The following is a 19,267-nucleotide window of genomic DNA, read 5'->3' on the forward strand; positions in this document are numbered from 1 at the left end:
GAACTTTTGAGATAAATCGAAAAGTTGGACCTTGCAGCCTCGAAAATTGTTGGCTGCTCATTTGAAATTGGTGCAACAAATATGAGAGGACAAAAAAATCCTGGATTGGATGACCCAGTGGAAAAAGACAACTGAAACATGCATAAACCTCCCATTTCTTTTCATTCCCTTCTGGAGCCGCAGATGTGATTGACGCCTGTAAAGAGGAGGAGAAACAAAAAGCAAATAGGTCAATTCAAATTGTAGTACTCATTCTTCTTTGGAGTTTGAGTTGGCATCAACCAGTTTGTTTATCAACAAATGAATCACACAATGGAATCACAATCATGATGATCGCAATGAATTGAATGGTATATCCGGGCGTCGTATAATGTTCTTATTGTCCGTTTGATTTCTAAGTAGTGAAGTGCATCGATGTTGTATTCAAGAGCAACAATGTTATATCTTCCAAAAATTTTAAGTGTTCTTTTTTGTCTTTTATTTTTTCAACTTTCTTCAACTGTGCCCATAAATGATCGTCCTATAATTGGTAATGACAGCTACTTCCATAAATTGCTTTTCATTCTTGTACTCTAAATTGAAACAGTTTTTTTTTATTTCTTTTCATGGTTCCGGTAATAATTTTGACTGTTTTGGTTTTTGTTTTGTAATTGACTGTGAGCGTATTTTTTATATTTTCAGTCTGATTTTTGATGGAAGCTTATTCATTCAAAAGATCTATGTCATGTTTTTCGTAATGGAGAAAATTCCGGTTTATTCCAAAGTTATGCTTTTTGCAGTTGATTGGTATGGATATCCAAGATAATACATACGTGCAATCACATACTAAAAGAAACAAAAGAGATATTTTAGTCAAAAGCGAAAGATAGAAAAATAGAGTGTCTGAACGAAAGACAGTGTTCCTAACTACTAGGCCTCATGCAGGCATATACTTGCCACATGTAGGTATATGCCACAAACTAAAGTTTTGAGACAGGGAAATTCCCAATTTACCAAATAGAACTCTGAATTATTCAGAATGATAAAACATAGGTATACACACATCTCATTCATTTTTTAAAACTGCATATTGCATTATTTTGAACTGGATGAATACTGAAAGAAATTTTTTGGGAAGTTGCTTTGACCTGCCTATTGAGATACACTTGAATATTCAGGCTGACTGAAGATTTAAGTTAAAAAGACACATGAAGAGACTTGCCTAACTTAGGATTTGGTCATTATCAAAACTACCTGTCGAGCACCTTTGCTGAATAGGCATTTCAAATTCCTGTGCGTTTTACTATTTGAGTGTTCAAATTGCTTAAACAGAGCAACCAACTGTTAAATGCTACAATAGTTAATATTTGTTAAAGTACTTTAAACCATCACAGCTGTTCTGACGAAACTATGGACGTGTAGTAAACAGTTATTTTAAACTAATTTCTGTTAAAAACTTTTTAAATGTTTACACACAGGGTTGTGAGACAACCAAGAAGTTAGAAAATTGTCAGGGAAATTTTAACTTCTCCTAATATCAGAGAAAGTTATCGTTTGCAATTGGTTAACGTTAGTAGTTGTCTTTGCTGGAATTTTCTTTCATTGAGCAAAGTGATTTTTTTTTTGCAAGCAAAACACATTAAAGGAAAAATAAAATTGGGAAAAATAGCATTGTATTGTTCAATATTTATTGGTGGTATAAGAAGCTAGAGGTGTAGCGAGTAGCACTTTGGCCGAGTACCGAGTACTCGGCCGAGTTACCGAGTACCAATTATGTTTTAAGAAGAACCACCGACACACATGTGATGAATTTTGAACTTATTGGAATAGTAGTATAGACCTCCTTGTCCATAGAATAGTTTTTAAAACTAAATTCCTGCTGAAATTTAACTATGCTTTATTTAAAAAAATTTTGTTTGTGTCAAAAATTTTACAAAAAATTATTTTTAAAATTAAAAATAAATAAATAAAAGGTATGATTAATCAAGTTGGAATTGAAACAAATTATACCAATCTATTATAGTCCTAGTCTAATAGTATAGTTCTAAACACAAATAATTTTTATAAAAGCAAATAAAACAAATGGGTCATTCCATACAGATTCAACGGATGAGTACGCTCGACCATTTTAAATTTTTTTTGAAACTCATATCCCAAAAAGATGCATATGAATGATGTTCAAAACCACTTTTATTTTTTCTCTAACCTTAACCTTTGATTTTTTTAGAGGTCATCAAAAGTCATTTTCGTAGTCAAAAATGGAACTTTTAGACCTTTGCATTTTGGCCCATATCTAATCGAATAACAATCATGGCAGAACATTTTACATTTTGATGTTAAAGTACATAAGATAGTAGTCTCACATACTGAATTATGTAGCTGTAACTTAATAATTAAAATAATGGCAGCAGGCCAAAGTTCAAGGTCAAATGTGAAATTTTTACTCATTTCAAAGGGTCATAACTCGCTTAGGGGATAAAAACACAAAGTGAAATATGGCAAAAACTAATCACTAGAGTCACACTAATGAGAAAATATAGCTGTAATTGAGTGTTTGTTTACCCTTTATAAATTACAGCCCCTCAAAGATCAGAAAATTGAGAAAAATGACATTTTTAGACCCCTGTAAACTAAAAGAGGATGGAATTCAAAATAAAATTTTTCAGCCAATTGAATATTCCATTCTAGTACTATGCACGTTATATGTATTGTTTTGTGTATTTGGTTTGTAAAACAGATACAGCTGTTCAAAATTGTGTTATTTATCCAGTTAACTCATTTTGAAAGGGAGCACTAAGTCATTGAAGTAGTTAATTGCGGTGTGTTTTTTATCTATAAATGGGGGGCTGTAAAGTATTGCAAGACTACTTTAATTATAATTTAATGAAGAACAACAAAAATTTTGTTTGCTTTAAAAAAATTTTAAATCATTTTCTGAGTTAAAATATTTAAGACAAATGAAAATTACTGACCGTTTTTTAGCTTTAATTGTACAAAAACAATGAAGCATTTTTTTTTTATGTCAGAGTATCATGAATAATCAGAAATATTTAATAAATAGCAGATAACATTTTGTGTATTAGTAAATAAAAAGTGATGTTGCATCATTTCTAATTTCGGATTAACATTGGTCACTTGTGACAGGACAAACTTTGCATACATTGCATCATCTTAATTCTACAATATTATTGGATGCTGGGAATTGGTTAACATGATAGGGACTGAACATAAGTTACATCATTCCCGTAGTAAATCATTAGTGGTCAATGTTGATGACATTACCTGTTTAAAATAAATAGTGTTATGTGGTTAGAGTACCAGAATAGATCTTCTGTCGTTTGCAAATAGAACTTACTTTGCAAGTATATAATACTTTTATTACGCAATATTGCATATTTTTTAACTGAGAAAATGTTTTTAATACATTTTGTGATTTAGAAGCTTTGAGTAACAGATTTATTGCATAATTTTATCATGGAATGCTCTATAGGATTTTTTACTAATGAACCTTGTCATAAAAAGACTTACAGTTCTACATCTACAATTAAAGAGATCAAACAATTACCTGAGCAGCAACAGTATCTTTTAAAATTAAGAGGTAGTAAGTACATTGAAACAGTGTGTACGTATCATGAGATAAAATATCTTGTAAAGTACACTCATCTCTTTGGATTTAAGTGCTGTGATTCATTTTTAACGCATAAGAAAACAGTCACTAAAACGTTGCCAACAACCACCATTGATTTCTTAGAAAGTAAACAGCAAGTACTCCTCACACCAGTAAAGTCACTATGTGCTAATTGTTATAAAAATGTCTCTAAGTTGTCTAAATGTGAAGATGAAAATTTGCAAGAATATGTTCCGGAAGAAGAAATCATAGCTTCAGTAAATACTGCTTGTGATTCTCTGGGTGTTTCACCGGTTAAAATAAGTATATTATGTGAGAATAGAAGGTCATCAGCTGTTAAAAGAAAAGTCTCACAAATTTCAAAAAGTATGGAGGAAAAACTTAAGAAATCATTCAATGGGTATCAAAAAAATCTGACGACAGTCAGCAGTTAACAAATTTAGGGGAGGATTATTTATCACTTGTAGAAAGTTTCAAACAATAAAGAATGTAACAGTTATTCTGAAAAGATTAATGTTATAACTTTAATGCCCAAATCATGACTTGAATCAAAGATATGTAAAACTCTTCAAGTAGGCAATTTTGTGGTTCAATTGGCAAAAAAAAGTGGAAAAAGAATTTGGTATATTACCTTGTGCAGAACACAAAGAAAATCACAATAGAATTTTAAATGACATAAAGGAAAAAGTTATAAAATTCTATGAAGATAACGAATATAGCAGAATATATCAAGGTAAGAAAGACTTTAAATCCATCAGGAATGAGTATTCAGGAGTAAAAGAGCAGAAACAAAAGCATCTCATTTTGTGTCATCTTAATGAGTTGTTCGAAGCATTCAAACTAAAACACCCAGAAGTTAAAATAGGTCGTTCAAAATTTTGTGACTTGTGCCCACAATGGTGTATTTCAGCAGGTGGCTCAGGAACTCACACTGTCTTTGTATGTTCTATACATCAAAACGTGAAGTTAATGATGAGTGGATCATTTTTAAATAAACTGTCTTACAGAAATCTGTTGGAGAGGATGACATGTAATATAAATAAAGAAGAATGTATGGTACTTGTTTGAACTGTCCTGGTTTAGAAGCAGTAAAGCTGTTTTTAGAAGAAAATAAGGATAACCTGGAATAAGAAATTAGATATAAGCAGTGGATGATTTCTGATAACAAATGCACTTTAATTACTGTTGAGCAAACTTATCACAAGTTTATTGATAATTTAGTAGAAAAATTGTTAGTTTAAAAAAAACACCATTTTATCACTGTTTCACAAGCTTTTTTAAAAAACAAGAAACAAAGTCTTCAACCCAATAAATGTTTAATACTTGGAGATTTTTCTGAAATTTTCACTTTTGTTGTGCAAGATGAAATACAGAGTTATCACAGGGTAAATTCACAAGCTGCATTACAACACCCTTTTGTAATTGATTACAAAGATAGAAAAAATGAATTACAAACCAACAGCTTTTGCATAATAAGTGACTATTTGCGCCACGCGACAGTTGCAGTTTATGCTTTTCAAAAAGAAGTACTACAAATTGTAAAATCTGACATTCCTAACTAGGAGAAAGTTCATTATTTTACAGATGGAGCTAGCACATATTAAAAAAATAGAAAGAACTTTGTAAATTAGTGTCATCACTAAGAAGATTTCAATTTGAAAGCTGAATGGCATTTCTAGGCAACCTCACATGGTAAAGGACCATGTGACGGGATCAGAGGAACAGTGAAAAGAGTTGTTACAAAAGCCAGCTTGTAAAGACCTACTGGAAGTCATATTTTAACTCCGTTGGAAATGTATAACTTTTGCACTTCAGCTATTACAGGCATTAAATTTATCTACGTAAGCACTCAGAAAGTTGATTTAGCCGAAAAAATGCTCCAAGAAAGGTTTGACTCAGCAAATAGAATTCCCAATACAAAAGCTAATCATTGCTTTATTCCAACAAATTTTAATACATTCAAATTAAAATTATTGTCCAGTAGCAATACACATGAAGAAGTATGTATAACTTAAAAAAATCATCTGCTGAAAAAGTTCAAAAAATGACTATATAACCAAACCTGTGTGTTATCAAATTAAAATTTTATTTTCTATATTTGCAATATGATTTTTAGTATTTGTATTATATAGAGTATAATACATAATTTTCAGGACAGTGTAATGCTGGTTTCATAATTTTTCTTTATGTTTTAGGGATGAGTTATTTGGACAAATAACACAATTTTGAACAGTTTAAAATTTTAGAAAGAATTTCCGATTGTTTATGATACGCTGACATAAAAAAATGTTTCATTGGTTTTGTATAAATAAAGCTAAAAAATGGTCAGTAATTTTCATTTTAATTAAATATTTTAACTCAGAAAATGATTTGAATATTCTATAGTTCATATTGTTCAACTTTGCATAGTTTTTCAATTTATATTGTTATTATTCTTACGTGTTTCTTGTTGTTTTTGTTTCATACACTTGCTAGTGTGCTACTTATGAGTGAGACTTTAAATGATATATATTAAGTTCTAAGAATTTTATATATATATATATATATATATATATATATATATACTTGTAATTTTCAGGGTTATAAGGATTTTCCCCTTTTATATGTGTGTGTGAAATAGGGAATTTATTCATAAAAAACACCGAACGATTCAACATTGATTGTTGGCCTTAAAGTTGAATGTTTTAGCCATTAGTTCTTTTTTTCGTTCATAAAGAGGCTCTTTGTCATCCAGAAGCACATCTGCAATTATTTTTGCAAATTTTGAGCTACATTGATGTTATTATCCTTGTTGATGCTGTTAGACCTATCATTTAAAAGTTTTCTAGGGAAGGGGGGCAATGAGTATATACTCAATGCATTTTCCGGGAAAAAACATCAAACTACGTACAAAATGCATGATTTCATTATGTTTTTAAAATCTAAAGGGGGTGGATGGGTTAATTGACACCCCTCCCCCAATGACAAATCTGTCTTTATATCTATGAAAGCCATTATTGTATAATCTGGACAATTTTTGGAGTTCAATCAGAGAGTTATGCAAAAACTTTATTTCCTGGATTTTGTTAGCACCATGTGTCAATTTCATTTAGATTTATGCATGTGTGTAGATGCTTACTTTCATTAATACTCAAGGAAATAAAATACAGGATAATCTGCTTAATTGTAAAACTTTTAGTCATCAGCAAATTTATTTTCAAGCTAGGTGTTAAAAATGACGATGATTAGGTGTAAAATCTTAGTCATTAATATAAAACATTTATTTGTAAAATACAACTAACGACCCCTAATTTTAAATCCATGATATAGTTGCAAACATATTAGATTTAAATATATAAGAAAAAAATACTGGAAATAAAAATTGTCAACATTTAAAAAGGTAATTACTATAGAACAAAAATTTTTAGAAAGATGCTCACACACACATTTCCAACAAATGTTTTAATAATTTGATACATATATACTTTTCAACAAAAACTCTCTTGCATTTTCTGAGAGAATTTCAATCTGTTTAGTGTTAATATTTTCTTGATATACATTTTTTCTTATTTTTTTTTTGTTTTTTTTGTTTTAGGTATTGTGGTTGAAGAAACACATAGCAAATTTTCTCCACAAGCAACTGCTGCTCTTTATGCTTCATATGTTAAATTTGTGGAAGCAGGGGGCGCTCGTGTCATCCCCATTTTGTAAGTATTAGGAATGCACTAAATACCGAACATCAGATTAAATTTTTTTAACTGCAATATTTAATTTTAGTAAAATCAAATTTAAAATAGAAAATGTTTGTCTATTTTGTTTCGTTCTTGAAATGAAAATGGCCAGTTCTGAGCATAGCAGAGGGGACATCAGACACAGATTCTGCATTAAAAAAATACATAAAACTTTCAGCAATAAAAAAATACAGACAAATTTGCCATTTGAAGGAACAACATTTTAAAATTGAGCTGATATTGAAACAACATTTATGCTTAAGGGGGTCACAGTACCTCAAAAATGATCAAACGGTGAAAAAATACTTTATTCCTTATTTCAAAACTATAAATTATTCCTAACACAGGGAAAAAGTTTCATCGCTTTCGTTCAAATATTTAAAAAGTTATGAGTAGTTTTAGGTCATGCTCGCTATGTGTTCTTATGCAAAAGAAAAATTTTAAATTGCTTTTTCTCAGTGATCATTTTTTGGTGTTTTCATGTCATTAAAATCCCTAATGATTTTTTTTCTATTAAAGATACAGCTTTAAAGTAATACTTTTTGCAGTCAGGATAATATATTTAATAAAACTGTGCATTGGATAAGCATTTTTTAAATTACTCAAATGTTTAGAGCATGTTATATCTTTAAAAAAAAAAAAAAAATATGATTTTTTACATAATTAATCCCAGAAAATGTTCCAATACATATATAAACAAATGAATGCACAGATTTTTAGAGATGAAAATTGTGATTGCTTATCAAAAATCTTTTTTTTTAAATAAGTGCAAAAAAAGCCTTAGAGATTTTAAAAAATTGAAATTTTCCTAAATTTTTTGAATTTTTAAAAAATGTGGGCAATATTTTAAGATTTTGAAAATAAATTATTGGTTGCGAAATGGGTGTGTATGTTATGGTTTCAAAGAAAAACACAATATTCATAAATTAAAAAAAAAATGTTCAAAAGGTACTGTGACCCCTTAACCTCCATAATTTAATTAAATGTATCAGAGGGGACAAAAAATGTCAACACTATTTGACAAGTACTATAATTTGTAGAAAAATCTGAATTGGAGCTCTTTGAAAGGAGCTTTTTTTTTCTAAATCAAAATATTTTAAAGTAATAATATCATCCATAGAAATGTGTATATCAAAACCTCATTTATTTATTTTTTTAATGTGAAAAATATAATGTAACAGAGGGGGCAGCTTACAAATTTTTACTGCATTACCACAAAATATTATAATTAAAAATTTCACTTCTGTCTTTTAAAAGTTGGAATAAGTAACTGGCTTATTATGTGAACCCATGTTGCCTCAATTTCAGGGTTGTCCGTCATGGCGCAGGCTACATCATTGAAAATTTGAGGGGATAAGTTTCTTTCTTTGGGTGAGGGGTGCTCTGTAGCATTTGAGAGGGGCACTCTTGTCATTACAATTGCATGCACAGTCAACTCTCGATAACTCAAAGTTGCAAGGGAACGGCTAAAACTTTTGAGTGATCGGTAGTTCGAGTTATCGGAAGTCCATTTCCTAACCTTCTAAAGAATAATTTTTTTCTTTCTTTTTCAGGAATAGTGCTTAATAGATAGACTATAATACTTTTTGTTTGAATGAAATTAGTTATTAGTGCTAGGCATTGGGCTCTTTTGCTCTAATCGGCTCAAGGCTGGCTCTGGATGTTACTACCCATTTATGCATTCCCTTATAAACTGCAGCAAGATTTTTTTTTAATCTGATATCAAGATGAAACAGAAGGCATTCCTGCCTTGTCCATCTGTTACACATAGATCTCCTCTCTGTTAATGCTATACTTCTTATAGTTAGTAAAAACTTTTCAAATCTGTACCTCAGAGCCAGGAAGGACGCAAGTCACATTATGGTGATTTTACAGGAGAGAGGAAAAAAAAATAATTTCTGGCACATGCCAAGGATAGGACACTCACTCTTTTAACTCTGTTAAAAAAATTGAAAGGATTTTTTAAAAAATAATTTCGTTCACATGGCTCGATGCAGAATAGACTTCTACGTACAATGCGTTAATAAATGGACAATTGCAATTTTTTGACTTAAGTCAGTCTGACTTTGAGTTACAGATATGGAGACATATACTCAGAAACAATGTACCTTAAAAACTATTCGCAACTCCAGAGCTGGAATACGCTACCTTGCGGTGATTAACAATACAACTGAAAAAGGTAAAACATTCCGTTCCACATGTTTTCTTTGGGGTAAATTAGAGGCTTCAGACAGTTTGTGATGTAATGTATTTCAAAGGAATAGAAAAGAAAACTGCCCACAAACACGATGAAAAATTACTGTCACTCACTGAGCTTCAAAGTAAGTTATAAGTTACGGCTTTGGTTTATTTTACCTTTTTTGTCCGCCATTAGACATTGGCTGCAGCGCCCCCTTTAGTCTTTTGGAGTTGCAAATATGGAAATTCACCCTGTCTTAAACAGTTTTTGCTATTTAAAAAAGCAGCATTTTCAACGTGAGAAATCAAAATCAAAAATGTCTCTTATTCATAATATATTTGAAACATAATTACGCATATCTCTCTCTCTCTCAAAAAAAAAAAAAAAAAAAAAACAGCTATTCAATCCAGGAATTTCAATAAATTTCCTTCAAAATTTGTCAAACACAAGGTTATTGCTTTCAGTTCATAAAATCACATGGCGCTTTCAGTTGGCATGAAACAAAACAAATGAATTTCTATTTAATATCCTAACTTCTCTGCAACGTCTGCATAAAATTATATTTATTAACATTAGGAAGACCAATATTTTGTTATACCTAGAACAGCCTGAAACGGTCAAAATGACCGTTCTTTAAAGATGTACATAACCAATAGCAGCTTTTTATGTTAGTTGTAATATAAATTATGACTTATATATACATTTTAGGTTGGAACCTTTAGCTAAAACAAATACAGAATATATTTCAAGCATCTTTTACGTACACTCAGTTTAAATTCAGTAGAAAAAATGTGACTTGCACAGTGGGAAAAAAAGAAAAGAAAAATGCGAAAAGTCTGCACAATTGAATATTTCTCCGAAAAAGATGCGGCCAATGGCCACACACTTAAAATAATAACTCTACCTGTCTTTCGTATGGAAAAAGCCAATAAAAGTAGAAACAAAAGTAAAGTCATTTTGACCGTTGTTGGCCTTTCTTGGTATATTTGAAATTTGCATAGGAACAAAATAAGATAAAGGGATGAATTTTTTGATGGATGATGTTTATCAATGTTTAGACAAAATCTAAAAACATCAAACGGATCAGTTAGAACCAAAAATGTTTGAGCGTATTTTAAATTCTTTTATGATCAAAATGACCAGTTTGGCTGTTCCAATGTTAATTTAAAATAAATAAAAAATAAAATTAATCAATCCAAAAGCAAATTTGTACAGAAAATGACTAATTTGGTTTGTGCTTATCTAACATTTTACAACGACTTGACAACTGATAATCATGTTTAACATGTCCTGAATCAGGGGCGTAGCTAAGGGGGGGTTTTGGGGACAACCCCCCCCCCCCCGAAACGTTTGTCTCAAAAAAAAGAGAAAAAGAAAAGAGAAGAAAAAGAAAAAAAAAAAAGATGAAAAAGAAAAAAATCAAAACAACTTTTTTCTGAGTAACAAATGTCAAAAATTCACCTCGCTCCCCCCCCCCCCAATGCCATTGAAAATCTGCTCCATGAGTGACCCTCAAGTATAAAGACGCCTCCCTCTGCTGCGACAATTTTTTGATAATTGAGTGAAATTAGACCCTTCGCTTTAGAAATGAGATTGATTTGTTACATCCACGTATATGTACCCTTTCTTTGTCATAGATTCTGCAAATTTTAAAATTTGTTTAATTTTATGAGCGGCGCTGTGGGAATATTGCATACAGCCGAATCTGTATAGTTCGAATTTCACACGAAAGAAAAAAAATCGAGATAAAGAGGTTTGGAGATACGGGGGCTTTAAGAAACCTTATAGAAATTTGGAATATGATGGTGAAAATTTGAAATCAATACTAAAGACAATATGGGCTCTTGATTAAAATTCCTCTGTATTAGTTTTGTTAGGTATTTATTCTTTTATTACATTATTGAGTGCTTTATTGCGAGTTTGGGGAATCATTTTGACAGTAAAAGAAACTTTAAGCATATATTTTTCAAGAAAAAGTTTTTTATTGGTTTTTGGGTGCCTGTTTTTTTTTTTTTTTTTGGATTCATTATTTATCCTCTTGAGGTTAGCAATTGCTGCAAATCTAACTTGGCCAATATTCTACGATTTTCCTTTTTTCATCACTTGAAAAAATCGTATACTTTCTTTTCACTCCTATCAATTCGTTTTTCTTAGGAATCACAATTTTAAGAAAGAGAGCAACCCAAGAACAGTACTAATCCAGATAACAGCGAAATGGCTTTTAACTTGAATGACGTTTAACCATGAACTTGAAAAGTTCATCTTACATGTCAAACCACTGAATTTCATCCCTTTACTCTTCTTCCAAGAAAGTGCGCGAAACGACTGTCCTTTTCTTAATCTTCCTAGAAAGCCTATTCGTAGAACGCATTTCTCAGTTTTTTTCACTGCCTCCTCAGCTCTTGAAGACAATTCCTCTGTTTCTGAATTGAAGAAAATGTTTTTGTATGCTGCTTTAAAGATCACTGGGCTTCGAATCTGAAAATGATAGCATAACCGGAATTCGAGACGATAGAGGTTTTTGTTGGTCTGGTTTCGTGTGTGTCATAGGTCATAGTCAAAACTACCTTTGCTAACCAGAGTATCCATTGTGATCACATTGATTTTTCAGCCAGTATTAACTGCATATTCTTTTGGAAACGTACAGTCTGTTTAGAATAGTACATTCTAAGTGAAAGTTGCTGCATAATGAAGTGAGCAAAACCGATAACAAGCTTTTTTAAACCCAAAGAAAAAAATGAAAATGACGAAAAGGATTGCTCTAAAAAGAGAAAGTTAACGTCGTCTGAAGTAAACGATTTACAGTCTGCAAAGCAGCATTAGTCCCATTGGACCCTTCTAAAGGTAATTTTATTTTAATTCAAAAGAAAAACTGCATAGCATTACATGAATAAAATGTTTAAAAACGAAATGATGAAATGAATCTAGATTATTTCTGTTAGCTTGGTTCGCATTAAAGAATAGAAAATAAAAAAGACTTCTGTTTATAACACTCGAAAATTGCTGTTGCTCTCTCAAATAGATATTTATGTAAATTCTAAAGCAGCTAATAAAGTTAAAAATAAAAACTTGAAAGGAGAACAGATGGTACGCAGCTTTGAACGAATCACGTTCTACCGTCTATATTTCTTCCCTAATTTTTTTTAATTCAAATTTTATTAACTGCTTTAGAATTAGTACAAATGTAAATACATAAAAAGCAACATATAAATATAACGATATGAAAAGCAATTTCATTTTTTTTTGGGTTATAATTCAAGATGTCTTTTTTTATTTTATTTCATTATGAAAGTATGAATCATACTTTTAGTGCAAAACAAGTTAGTAAAAATAGTCTTTATAGTCTGATCACCGATGAGATTGAAAGTCAAACCAGGGGCGTAGCTAAGGGGGGGATTTTGGGGACAAAACCCCCCCGAAATGTTTGTCTCAAAAAAAAGGAGCGAGAGAGAGAGAAAGAAAGAAAGAAAAGAGAAGAGAAAGAAAAGAGAAGAGAAAGAAAAGAGAAGAGAAAAAAAGATGAGAAAAAAAAGAGAAGAGAAAAGAAAAAAGAGCTGAAAAAGAAAAAAAATCAAAACGACTTTTTTTCTGAATAACAATGGTCAAAAATTCACTTCGCCCCCCCCCCCCCAGTGCCATTGAAAATCAGCTCCATGAGTGACCCTCAAGCGTAAAGACGCCTCACTCCTCACTCTGCTGCGACATTTTTTTGATAATTGAGTGAAATTTCACACTTCGCTGTAGAAATGAGCTTGATTTGTTAAATCCACGTATATGTAGCCTTTTTTTGTCATAGATTCTGCATTTTGCTAAATATGTTTAATTTTATGAGCGGCGCAGTGGGAATATTACATACAGTTGAATCTATATTTCGAATTTCACAGGAAGGAAAAAAATCGAGATAAAGAGGTTTTAAGATACGGGGCTTTTAGAAACTTTATAGAAATTTGGAATATGATGGTGAAAATTTGAAATCGATACTAAAGACAATATGGGCTCTTGATCAAAATTCCTCTCTATTAGTTTTGTTAGGTCTTTATTCTGTTATTACATTATTAAGTGCTTTATTGCGAGTTTAAGGAATCATTTTGACAGTAAAAGAAACTTTAAGCATATCTTTTTCAAGAAAAAGTCTTTTATTGCTTTTTGGTGCCTGATTTTTTTTTTTTTTTTTTAATTAATTATTTATCCTCTTGAGGTTAGCAATTGCTGCAGATATAACCTGGCCAATATTCTAGTATTTTCCCTTTTTCTTTACTTGAAAAAATCTTAAACTTTCTTTTCACTCCTATCATCTCAATTTTCTATAAGGAATCATAATTTTAAGAAAGAGAGCGACCAAAGAACAATACTAAGCCAGATAACAGAGCAAAATGGCTTTTAACTTGAATGACCTTTAACCATGAACTTGAAATACTCATCCATAATGCAACTAATACTCAACCTGTGAATTTCACCCCTTTACCCTTCTTCCAACAAAGTGCTCGAAACGACTGTCCTTTTGTTAATCTTCCTAGAAAACCTATTTGAGGAACGCATTTCTCCCTTTTTTGCCCCCTCAGCCCTTTCTGTTTCGAGTTGAAGAAAATGCTTTTGCTTGCTGCTTAAAGATCATTGAGCTTCGAATCCGAAAATGATAGCACAGCCGGAATTCGAGACATAAGGTTTTTGTTGGCATTGTGCTGTCATAGTCCAAACGATCTTTGCTAACCAGAGTATCCACCGCATTCTCATTGATTTGTCGAAAATGTCAGCCAGTACTTACTGCGTATTCTTTTAAAAACGTGCGGTCTGAATTATCTAGAATGGTATGATCTAAGTGAACGTTGTTGTATAATGAAGCGAGCAAAACCGATAACAAGCTTTTTAAAACCCAAAGAAAAAAATGTAAATGACGAAAATGATTGCTCTAAAAAGAGAAAGTTAACGTCGTCTGAAGAAAACGAAGTACAGTCTGCTGAAGCAGCATTAATCCCATCGAACCCTTCTGAAGGAAATTTTATTTTAATTTTAAAGAAAAACTGCATAGCATTACAGGAATAAAATGTTCAAAAACGAAATGCATCTAGACTGTTCTGTACTATTTCTGTTAACTTGGATCGCATTAAAAAGTAGAAAATAAGCAAGACTTCTGTTTATAACACTAGAAAATTGCTGTTACTTTCTCAAATAGATATTTATGTAAATTCTAAAGCAGGTAATAAAATTTAAAATAAAAACTTGAGAGGAGAACAGATGGTATGCAGCTTTGTGCAAATAGCTTTCTACCGCCTATATTTCTTCCCTTTTTTTTAATTCAAATTTTATTAACTGCTTTAAAATAAGCATAAATGTAAATACATATAAAAAGCAACATATATATATATATATATATATATATATATATATATATATATATATATATATATATATATATATAAATATATATATATATATAACGATATGAAAAGCCTTTTCATTTTTTGTAGGTTATAATAAGGAAATCTTTTTTTATTTTATTTCATGCTTTTAGTGCGAACCAAGTTAGTAAAAATAGTCTGACCACCGATGAGATTGAAAGTCAAACATCCAGTTTACAGGCGGAAAAGGATGCATCTATTAGCTTTCAGGGATGCCAGCTTTTGTAGATGTGTGTTAGCCTCTAAATTAAGCAGTCACACTGAAATAAACGGAACACGCTCATCAGATATTTGATTTCTCCCTGATTTGTAGAGACTGGTTTTGACAAGACGTTGCTAGAAAATTTCACTTTAAATTAAATGAAGGAAAAACAAAGAAAGTTGAATTTTCCATAATGTTAAAGAAAAAAAAAAATTCTTTGCTTTTGTTTTGTTTGACAAAAGTATCGGACTTGGGGCACTCCATTTCAAAGTATGTAAAATTCACCTCCCTCTTATTTTTTTAATGCTAAAAAAAGTTTACACACACACACACACACACACACATATATCTATATATATATATATATAAAAGAAGTAACCCCCCCCCCCCCCCGAAAGTCGGGTCTAGCTACGCCTCTGTCCTGAATAAAGAATCTTGTAGAACGCTCCACAGTCTATGTTGGCTAGAACTAGTGGGATGAACTTGAGTGCCATTTAGATGTGATTTGAGCTTCAAACGGTGCATCTATTTAGATTTGTTTTTCTTACTGTGACAGTGCAGCATTATCTTTAAAGTATATTGCCAATGCAGTGCAATTTGGAAGCTTTTTTTACGATGTCATAACCTGTCACCAGGCCCAGATCTATAAATGACCCCTCTCCAGGGGCTAGCAGTGTATATTTGCAACGTTAATAAGTCTTAGTGCTAGTTTTTTAAATTTTTTGTTTCAATTTTTTGTGCCCCTTAAGGATGTGCCCCCCTCCTCCGTTATATAGAGGGGGGGGGGGAATATGTTTTTGCATGCATATTATAAAATAATTTATATAATACTTTTCTTTTCTAGCTTACAACAGTCAGAGGAGTATTACAACAAACTTCTTAGCCAAATCAATGGGTTTGTATGTAATTTCAAAATACCAAGTTTTGTCATTTTTGCAAAGCATTGTTTTTTAAATGTTGTTTCTAATTTTATTTTTTGCTAAATTTGTTGATCGCATTTTATGATCAGCTTTAAAATAAAAGACTTATCATCAATCCTTTTAGATTTTTTTTTATTTTTATTTTTTTGTGATAGTTGAAGATTTTTTACCTTTTGTCCACAAATTGCCTTTTGTGACTACATGCTAATCTGTTAAAACTATTTTAGACAAGTAGTAGCAAAAATAGCTTCAATTTTAGTAGATTTATTAACCCATCCCTGGCAGCTATATAAGCCAATAGTCAATGGGGCACCCATTAAGTCCCAGACGCCCTTTAGATTTGCAAATAAATGTAGCAAATGATTATGAAGTTCAGTAATATATCTGAGATGACCCTAGAGAAGAATATTAAAAAATGGAATATTTGTGAGCAAAACAAACAGCTTTGCCATAGAATAATTGCAGAAAAATTGCCAATGACTTAAAGCGGATTGGAAGCAACTCAAGTGAATTTCAAAAAGAAAATCCTATATTATTTGGCTAGTAATAAAAGAGGAGTACAGTCAGGGCATGATTACTGAATAGGTCAACTAGGCCATGGCCTAAGGCCCCAAAATGGCTGAAATTATTTTAGTCTATGGCTAAAATTGTTTTAGCCAATGACTAAAGTTATAAAGTTTGAATACAGGGGCCCAAAAAAGTATTTGACCCAGAGCCCCTCAATATCTTAATCGGGCCCTGAGTACAGTATAAATTCAATTTAACAATACATTTCACTGGTTTGGATTTGACTGCATTGAATGTCTATGCTCCTCGATTTAATGATATCCTTGATTTAACCATAATTTTTTCCAGTTCCTTGACAATCGTTGAATCAGGGTTACCCTGTATGTGACCAGTGGCAGATGGGGCCGGCGGGCAACCGGGCAAATGCCCGATGGGCCGCCTCTGTTTGGGCCGCCTTGAATTTTTTACTTGAATGGTATGAACAAAAAACAAAACAAAACATGATTTTTCCTTTCTTTTAAAAAAAAAACTATTTAAATATCTCTGAAAATATCATAATAATCTTGTACATTTCTAAACGACTTATAAGAAAATCCCTGTAACAATTGTAATGGCAACGAATTAAAAAAAAAGAAAGAAATCTACAAACTCATGCTGTGAGTAATAAGATGTTTTACCGTGTGTCTGTAAATTCAACGGCCGATAAGATTACTTTGTTGCATTACTGTCCAGGACCTTCTAAGACCCTAACAGCTGCCTGTAATAGTTTGTAGGGGACATGAACACGTAAAGGCAGGGCCGTCGCCAGGATAAGCGCAGAACCAAGGCTGCCGATTTTAATTAAGTGATAAACAAAAAAAAAAAAAGAAGAAGAAGAAGAAATAAAGAAAGAAAACGATCTCTGTATTAAAAAAATTTAAATAGTAGTAATAAAATACCAAGTAGAATTCCAGTGACAAAAAGTATTTTTTCAGCAAAATTTTAAAGAAAATGCAACCCTTGAACATTAAACAATTAAAAATTTGAGTATTATATGCGAACATCCACGGTTCTTTATTATAATTAACCTAATGAAGGCAGCTGAAATTTTTCGAGACATCTGATAAATTTTGAACATTTTTTTCAACGAAAAAAAGTATTCAGTACATAGTACAAACTTATGATAAGTTTCAGCGTAAAACGAGTAGATAAATAATCTTGACAGTTTCATAGGGACCGCCAAAGCATGTTTAAACAGAAAAATGGTTAAAATGCAGTAAACGAGATTTAAAATATTGTAATGAATACTAAGTGTTTGATACTGACTTCAGATACTGACTTGGGAGGGGGGGGGGGATTTATCGGTAACAAACTTGTTAAGAACTTCAATTTCAAAAATAATCGCCCTCCTCCCAAAGAGCGTCAATTGCACCTAAATTGGCGTTTGGGGAACTTGGATTGAGAATTTTCGAGCAGAAAGAATTCCTGAACCTTTTCTCTCCTCCTAGTGTTTCCAAATATAGCTTACACTTGCGTTTTAAAGCTCTGTTTTCGAAAACGTTTTGGGGGAATTGTTCAAATACATCTCCCGCAAACATCGCCCAAGATTATCTAGAAATAGTCCAACAATACGTTTTTAAAGCTGTAATTTCAAAAAATTTCCGGGAGAGTGCCCCCCGAATCCCCCATCATCTGCACGAATATTACACTTTTTACTATGCAGGTGTTTTTATTTCCTTTTACAAAAAAGTTAGTATTGTATACGCGAAAAAATTTTCACCCAAAAATCAGCCTTAATTTCCATTTTGATCACCCCCAAATGAATGTTGAGTTTTTTTTTCAACCCTACCACAAGTGGATATGTGCCTAGGAACGTACAGACACCCAAAATATCCATTTTGATGATCCCCGAGTTAATTACAACGAGTTTTCTCATGACATCTGTATGTACGTACACTGTAACAAATTTCTGAAACGTTTCTTGATATATCGGAAACGTTTCCGAAATAGTAAGAATCCTTCATCCAATAGCGAACTCCTCATTATTCAGAAAGCTTTTGTTGTTTCAAAAAATCTAGAAGTGGAAGTGCCGACGCAATGCTTCGAAACATATTTTATCCTTCCAACACCTGCGCCAGTGAGTCGGAAATAACGAGAACTTATTTTTTCCTTATCTATGGTTGCTACAGTCAGCAACTGTTTAGCATTGGATTGCTTGTTATTTCATGTCTAGAGAGTAGTAAAATATGTCGAAACTAATTTTGCGCCTTTGCATTTTGGACTGCCCTTGATTTTTTAGACGATATACGCAGCTATTAAGTTAGTTAATAACGATTTGCTTATTTACAATTTTCAGTGCCACCATGATTAGACATATATTGTGTGTTCAAGCGTGAATACTTTCAACACCCGTGTTTATACTTTATGAAACGAAAACCTTAGGCTTAGTTATCCAGTTGTAATGGAGGTACTTAGATTTTATTCCGCTTGTTCACTTGTAAGTATTAATGAATATTTTAAAACATGTTGTTATATACATTTATATTTTTGTTGATTTGCATTTGATGAAGCTCCAATTGTAACTGTTTTTGGGTTTATCTAATTAATTTAAAGTTATCCTACATACCTATGTGCACAGTGTACTATTTGTTGTAACCAATTGAAACTGATTAATTTCGCAAAAGAAAGAAGATTTATATTTGAAAAGCAATCACAGAAAAGTTATTCCGAAATACTTGAAAACGGTTTGGATATACTACATTGG

At 31.7% G+C, this 19,267-nt stretch overlaps 1 protein-coding gene across 1 annotated transcript in view; it reads left to right on the forward strand.

Moving 5' to 3' along the window:
• The first annotated feature begins 313 nt into the window (after positions 1 to 313).
• LOC129226133 (gamma-glutamyl hydrolase-like) overlaps positions 314 to 19,267 on the forward strand; it is a 44,931-nt gene continuing 25,977 nt past the window's right edge. Inside the window, exons 1-3 of the mRNA XM_054860731.1 lie at positions 314 to 529; positions 7,182 to 7,293; positions 15,942 to 15,992. Coding sequence (XP_054716706.1) covers positions 415 to 529; positions 7,182 to 7,293; positions 15,942 to 15,992 — 278 coding nt within the window. The 5' untranslated portion in view covers positions 314 to 414. The remainder of the gene's footprint in view (positions 530 to 7,181; positions 7,294 to 15,941; positions 15,993 to 19,267) is intronic.

The sequence above is a fragment of the Uloborus diversus genome, chromosome 7 (assembly GCF_026930045.1).
Source record: "Uloborus diversus isolate 005 chromosome 7, Udiv.v.3.1, whole genome shotgun sequence".
Classification (NCBI taxonomy): domain Eukaryota; kingdom Metazoa; phylum Arthropoda; class Arachnida; order Araneae; family Uloboridae; genus Uloborus; species Uloborus diversus.